Below are 7,309 nucleotides of genomic sequence, written 5' to 3'. Positions count from 1 at the left end.
TATTGTTCTTCGCTTATTTACTTTTCCGCTGCTACTGTCACTATAGAACCATAAATATTACTTTTGCCACCGTTATCACTATTATCATATTACTTTGCTACTAAATACCTTGCTGCAGATATTGAGTTATCCAGGTGTGGTTGAATTGACAACTCAGCTGCTAATACTTGAGAATATTCTTTGGCTCCCCTTGTGTCGAATCAATAAATTTGGGTTGAATACTCTACCCTCGAAGACTGTTGCGATCCCCTATACTTGTGGGTTATCAGCCCCCCTTTCCATCCTCTTAGGTGGAGGGAAGGAAAGAGGGGCTAGCCCTTCCCCCTTTCCATCCCTAGGGACGGCGTCTAAGGGAAGGGGCGCGCCAGCCCCTTGTGGGCTGGTGCGTCCCCCCTCTTGGCCCATAAGGCCCATTAACCTCCCGGGGCTTCACGGAACCCTTCCGGTGATCCGATGACTACCCGATACACTCTGAAACCTTTCTGGTGACCAAATAGTATCATCCTATATATCAATCTTTACCTCCAGACCATTCCAAAGCTCCTTGTCATGTCCGTGATCTCATCCGAGACTCCGAACAACATTCGGTCACCAAATCACGTAACTCATATAATACTATATCATCAATGAACGTTAAGTGTGCGGACTGTACATGTTCAAGAATGATGTAGACATGAACGAGACGCCTCTCCGGTCAATAACCAATAGAGGAATCTGGATGCCCATATTTTTTCCTACATATTCTACGAAGATCTTTATCGGTCAAACCTTATGACAACATATGTAATTCCCGTTGCCTGTCGGTATGTTATTTGCCCGAGATTTGATCGTGGTATCTTCATACCTAGTTCAATCTTGTTACCGGCAAGTCTCTTTACTCATTCCGTAATACATCATCTCATAACTAACTCCTTAGTCACTTTTCTTGCAAGCTTCTTGTGATGTGTATTGCCGAGAGGGCTTAGAGATACCTCTCCGATACACGGAGTGACAAATCCTAATCTCGATCCATGCCAACTCAATAGACACCTTTGGAGATACCTGTAGAGCATCTTTATGATCACCCGGTTATGTTGTGACGTTTGATAGCTGATGCGGCTTGAACTACATCGGTATTTCCCGAAAGAGGAAGGGATGATGCAGCACAACTACGGTAGGTATTTCCCTCAGTGATGAGATCAAGGTTATCGAACCAGTAGGAGAACAACGCAACACTATGTAAACGGTATCTGCACACAAAGAACAAATACTTGAAACCCGACGCGTAAGAGGGGTTGTCAATCCCTCCCGGGTAAAAGATAGATTGGTTTGTAGTAGATCGGATAAATAGATCTTGCGGAAACGCAAAATTAAATAAAATAAAATTGCAGCAAGGTATTTTAGGGATTTTGGAATAATAGATCTGAAAATAGAAGCGAGTAAAAATAGATCTTAAAGCAAATATGATAAAGAATAGACCCGGGGGCCGTATATTTCACTAGTGGCTTCTCTCGAGAAAAATAGCAAACAGCGGGTAAACAAATTGCTGTTGGGCAATTGATAGAACTTCAAATAATTATGACGATATCCAGGCATATAGGCATCACATCCAAGATTAGTAGACCGACTCCTTCCTGCATCTACTACTATTACTCCACACATCGACCGCTATCCAGCATGCATCTAGTGTATTAAGTTCATGGCGAAACGGAGTACTGCAATAAGAACAATGACATGATGTAGACAAGATCTATTCATGTAGGAATATACCCCATCTTGTTATCCTTAATAGCAACGATACATACGTGTCATGTCCCCTTCTATCACTAGGATTCAGCACCGTAAGATCGAATCCATCACAAAGCACATCTTCCCATGGCAAGAAAAATTGATCTAGTTGGCCTAACTAAATCAAAGATTCGAAGAAGAAATACGAGGCTATAATCAATCATGCATATAAGAGATCAAAACTCAAATAACTTTCATGGATAAAATAGATCTGATCATAAACTCAAAGTTCATCAGATCCCAACAAACACACCGCAAAAAGAGTTACATCAAATAGATCTTCATGAGACCATTGTATTGAGAATCAAAAGAGAGAGAGGAAGTCATCTAGCTACCAACTACGGACCCGAAGGTCTACAATGAACTACTCATGCATCATCGGAGAGGTACCAATGAGGATGATGAACCCCTCTGTGATGGTGTCTCTATTGGATCTGGTGTTTCTGAAACTTGCGATGGCTGGAATTGTGTTTCGTCGACCCCCTAGGGTTTTTGGATTTTTCAGGGTATTTATAGAGCAAAGAGGCGGTGCGGGAGGCGGCCGAGGTGGGCACAACCCACCAGGGCGCGCCTGGGCCCCCAGGCGCACCCAGGTGGGTTGTGCTCCCCTCGAAGCCCCCTCTGGTACTTCCTTGGCCCATCGTGTGTCTTCTAGTCCAGAAAAAATCTTTAAAAAGTTTCGTTGTGTTTGGACTCCGTTTGGTATTGATTTTCTGCGAAGTAAAAAACAAGCGAAAAACAACAACTGGCACTGGGCACTATGTCAATAGGTTAGTCCCAAAAAGATATAAAGTTGCTATAAAATGATTATAAAACATCCAAGAATGATAATATGACAGCATGGAACAATAAAAAATTATAGATATGCTGGAGACGTATCAATAGCACACAAGGTATTCCTCCGGTATCGGGGAGTTGCATGATCTCATAGTCGAAGGAATATGTATTTGACATTAAGAAAGCAATAGCAATAAACTAAACGATCATATGCTAAGCTAACGGATGGGTCTAGTCCATCACATCATTCTCCTAATGATGTGATCCAGTTATCAAGTGACAACACATGTCTATGGTTAGGAAACCTTAACCATCTTTGATGCAACGAGCTAGTCTAGTAGAGGCTCATAAGGGACACGGTATTTTGTTTATGTATCCACACATGTATGTAAGTTTTCGATCAATACAATTCTAGCATGAATAACAAACCTTTATCATGAATAAGGAAATATAATAATAACAACTTTATTATTGTCTCTAGGGCATATTTCCATCAAGTCTCTGATTTGAATGTCTGGCTTTTTGAACATAAGGAAATGTCCGCTCTCATTCGAATGCATCTCCTTCAAGTGTGTGACCACATGAAACACTTACATTTGTACTGAGTTTGTATTGAGCTGTAACCAGATTATAGTCGCTCTATTATTCTGTTCGAGCAATATATCTGAGAGTGAGGCATAGTCACTAACAATGTTGAATGTATCTTTCATTTTGGTCATATACATCTTTATATAAGGGTGCAGGCCGGTGGGTGTCATCCCTTCATCTTGGTCTTCTTGCATTGCAAGCTTCCATTTGATGTTTTCCACTAACACTTCTAGGGCTTTTTGTTTAAATCCATATATGTTGAGCTCATCAACAGCATACAAGTATACCACGAAGAAAATCGTTTGGAAGATTAAAGCGTCGTTAAAGATGAAGATATTCGTGTGCTACTTAGACGGAGAGGTGATCCTTACAAAGGATAATCTGGCAAAACGCATAAGATAGAGCCACAAAAAATGTTGTTTCCCTGCCAATTTACCGCCCTTCTTTGATGTACAATCGATTTAGCTTTCAATCTCCCTCTACAAAAGGTTGTGTATGGGAGCAAGAACTTCCATGTGTAGTCGCCTTCAACAAGATACAACCAAAACGAATCTTGCCAAGCGCCAATAGAGATAGTGGAATTCCGTTTGAGAGGTCTCCAACCTCCAGACGGCTTCTCCATCTCCATCGTTTAAAACATAAACACACAAGTGCGGCCTAGATGCACTTTCAATTTTGAAACAGGCTTTCGGCCCGCTTTATAGATAAAGCACAAACCAATGTACACGGCTGAACGAACCAAGATGCACTTTCACTCCCTCCACTGACTAGTATAACTTATCCGTTCGGAAACTAGTTGGTCGGGTGCGCCCCAAAACTATTGTACACATCCATGAGGGAGTGTATACCTTACTTTGGACAATCTGAAATTGTCCTAACGACTGTTTTTAACGGAACAAACTTCATACTTTTTGTAGATTATCACGAGGGCTACATATAGAATCCGTACCTTGCGCTATGTTCAACTAGCAAAGGATCATGCACCTATGACCTTTGAGTGCAACCATTAGAAGATTTTAGCACAAGATACACTCAACCGATTTAGATGACAACCTAGTAATAAGTTATATATTTGTAATCATATCACGGGCTGATTGTATTTGTGCATGCTTTCATTTATTTATTTTTGTATCGGATGATTACTGGTATGATATTTTAACAAAAATGATTACGTGCATCGAATGATATAGAGGCCGGGGCTATTCTCATTATCTACCAGATTTCTTTTCAAGATCTATAAAAATCTACACGCACGCCGACTGTACTGTTTTAGATGAGCCTGTCTACGGGGGCAAGGGCATGCGCTTGGATGTGCAGTCGCGTTCAACAAGATGCAATCAAAACGAGTCTTGCCAAGCGCCTGGTGTGGCCGATGGAGATAGTGGAGTTCCGTTTGAGAGGCCTCCAATCCCCGGACGGTTTCCCCTTCTCCATCGTTTAAAAATGCAAACACGCACGCGCGGCTGCTTCTAGTAGATCCTTAAAGTAAAGCGAATTATGTCCATTAATCAATTCCCTGTCGCTGCCGACGTACATTGCCTACAAAACGAACCACACAGCTCCACACAAATCGCAGCACCCAAGGATAGCAGCAGACACGCACATACAGGAGATACGATGGGCCAATTTTCGCGGTTTCTCGTGGCGGTGGCGGTGGCGCTTCTCCCCGTCATCGGCGCCGCCGGCGGCGGTGGCGCCCGCGACCGCGGGACGCGCTACGCTGGCGTCTTCAGCTTCGGCGACTCGCTCACCGACACCGGGAACTCGCTATGTCTCGCGGCCACCCGCAAGGGCCCCTCCAGCCGACCGCCCTACGGCGAGACCTTCTTCCGGCGCCCCACTGGCCGGGCGTCCGACGGCCGCCTCGTCGTCGACTTCATCGGTGACCACTAACCACCAATTAAACCAACAGTTTCAGTATGGTAGTGCATTGATAGGCTCACGTAGACGTTGATCTTCTTGGTGGAGCAGCTGAGGCGCTGGGGGTACCGCACCCGACGCCCTACCTCGCCGGCAAGAGCGCTGAGGATTTTCGGCGCGGCGTGAACTTCGCCGTCGGTGGAGCGACGGCGCTTGGCCCGGATTTCTTTAAGAGCAGAGGGCTTAAGCCGTTCGTGCCTGTCTCCTTCACAAACCAAGCCACCTGGTTCAAGAACGTTTTGCAGCTTCTTGCCTCAGTTCACAGTAAGTAAACCCTACGTCCAGCTTGATTTCTACTAGTACTCTATTTTATCAATATATATATAAACTTATTTAATTACACGTGCGTTATATCTTTTCTAGCGATTTTTTGAGGAAAAACACGTGTGTCGTACCAGTATCTTTATTATTGTGAGGAATGACAGTACAGGGCTGCATGCATGCATGGTGTTGTGTAAAGGGCCTCCCTTTGCGAAGAACGCATGGCTGGTCGATTTGATAATCTTCTCTTTTCCATGGTGCGTGCATCGTCACCTTGTAATAACAGACCGTACGAGGATCATGGCGAGCTCGCTCTTCATCGTCGGCGAGATTGGAGTAAACGATTACCTCGTCGCCTTTGCCGAGAACACCACCGTCGAGGAGGCGCGGGCCTTCGTGCCGCACATCGTCGGCGCCGTCCGTTCAGTCGTGACCGTAAGCTATAGCCCACTCCCACGGTCAGTTCTTACCAGTGAGTCAAATAAAGCTGTGCTCCATTCCAACAGTACATGAGAATGCTTGCAGGAGGTGATCGCCGCCGGAGCGAGGACCGTGCTGGTTCCGGGGATGATACCGCTCGGCTGCGAGCCACAGCTTCTCGCCCTCGACCAAAGCAGCGACCACGACCCGGCGTCCGGCTGCATCAAGCCGCTCAACGACCTCGCCGAGCTGCACAACCGCGCGCTAAACGGCATGCTCCGAGAGCTCCGGCGAGCCAACCCGCGGACGGCCATCCTCTACGCCGACCTCTACGGCGCCGTCGCCGACCTCATCGCGTCGCCCCGGAAATACGGTACGCATGCATGCGCCAGCAATCATCAGCCACCGGCTAATCATCAGCTTTCTCCTGACCTCGTCTTCTCCGTCGATCTCAGAGTTTAGGGACAAGCCGCTGGCGGCGTGCTGCGGCGGGAGCGGCGCGTACAACTTCAACATGACGGCGTTCTGCGGCGCGGCCGGGACGGCGGCGTGCGCCGACCCGTCCGAGTACGTGTCCTGGGATGGGGTGCACTTCACGGAGGCCGCCAATAGGCACACGGCCTGCGCCACGTTGAAGGCCAACTCGCCTGCTTTGCTCGACTCGTGGACGGCGGAGGCGAGACGAAGGATTGGGTGCACCTAAGCCTAGGTCTAACTAAGACAGCGACAAAGGGAGTAGAGCAGTTCCGGCTAAATTAATCCTTGGTGCACGTGGACGCTCACCTGCAAAGGCATCTTTTTTTTAACACAATTCAGAGTCAAGCGCTCATATACATGCACATACACTTATCTCTATGAACGAACACATGCATATCCTATCCTATGAACACCTTCGAAAGACTGAGCCGACATATCATCTTGAAATTTACGAACTCACCATAGCCATCTCGTCGTCGAAGGGAACGTCTCCTCCCACTGAATGCGCATCGCCAAAAATCTTGAAATAAATTCAGAAATAAATGCGAGCATCAGGATTTAAATCCCGCTGAGCTGAGGATTCTACAGTCCCTCTAACCATCCAACCACAGGTTGATTCGCACCTGCAAAGGCATCTAACTAAACTTTTTGACTAGGCAGGCTGCTCGTGCTACCGTGTCCGGTGCATTTGTAAAAGAAAACGCGTTTCAATTAGATGCACACCGTGATTGTTTGAAGGAATTGAGAAATTTAGTGATCGCGCTTTATAAAGCTATAAGTTTCTTTGAAAAAAAGTCGATTTTAAAATTGTTCCTGAATTTTTAAACTGTTCATAGAATTTAAAAAACAACCACGTCCTAAAAAGATGTTCCTGGATTTTAAAAATTATAATGAAATCTATAAATATTCCTGAATTTGAGAAGATGGTCCCATATTTTTAAAATGTTTGTAAATTTTAAAGATGACCCCTAAATTTTAAAAAGTGTTTTGACCGGTTCTCATAGATATTGAGCCTTTTTGTAAGAAACACTTATAACTATATTCATACTCACAATGTTTACACGTACACTGCTTTGGATCAATGATTCAAGAAATTATA

At 45.3% G+C, this 7,309-nt stretch overlaps 1 protein-coding gene across 1 annotated transcript; it reads left to right on the top strand.

Moving 5' to 3' along the window:
* The first annotated feature begins 4,674 nt into the window (after positions 1-4,674).
* LOC125549147 (GDSL esterase/lipase At1g28600-like) lies at positions 4,675-6,586 on the top strand. The gene is made up of 5 exons (XM_048712628.1): positions 4,675-5,014; positions 5,104-5,316; positions 5,600-5,748; positions 5,839-6,106; positions 6,189-6,586. The coding sequence occupies exons 1-5, from the start codon at positions 4,750-4,752 to the stop codon at positions 6,434-6,436; spliced, it is 1,143 nt and encodes a 380-aa protein (XP_048568585.1). The 5' UTR covers positions 4,675-4,749; the 3' UTR covers positions 6,437-6,586.
* Positions 6,587-7,309: the final 723 nt, after the last annotated feature.

Source organism: Triticum urartu, chromosome 1 (assembly GCF_003073215.2).
Source record: "Triticum urartu cultivar G1812 chromosome 1, Tu2.1, whole genome shotgun sequence".
In the NCBI taxonomy this organism is placed as follows: Eukaryota; Viridiplantae; Streptophyta; class Magnoliopsida; order Poales; family Poaceae; genus Triticum; species Triticum urartu.
The sequence above is the reverse complement of the archived record's forward strand: the minus strand, read 5'-3'. Positions and strand labels throughout refer to the sequence as shown.

What these genes read in the sequence shown, in the direction of transcription:
- LOC125549147 (XM_048712628.1), top strand. Translation starts at nt 4,750, where the DNA reads ATGGGCCAATTTTCGCGGTTTCTCGTGGCGGTGGCGGTGGCGCTTCTC. An exon ending in CCTCGTCGTCGACTTCATCG is followed by an intron (nt 5,015 to 5,103) that starts GTGACCACTAAC and finishes TTGGTGGAGCAG; the next exon opens with CTGAGGCGCTGGGGGTACCG. An exon ending in CCGTCCGTTCAGTCGTGACC is followed by an intron (nt 5,749 to 5,838) that starts GTAAGCTATAGC and finishes GAATGCTTGCAG; the next exon opens with GAGGTGATCGCCGCCGGAGC.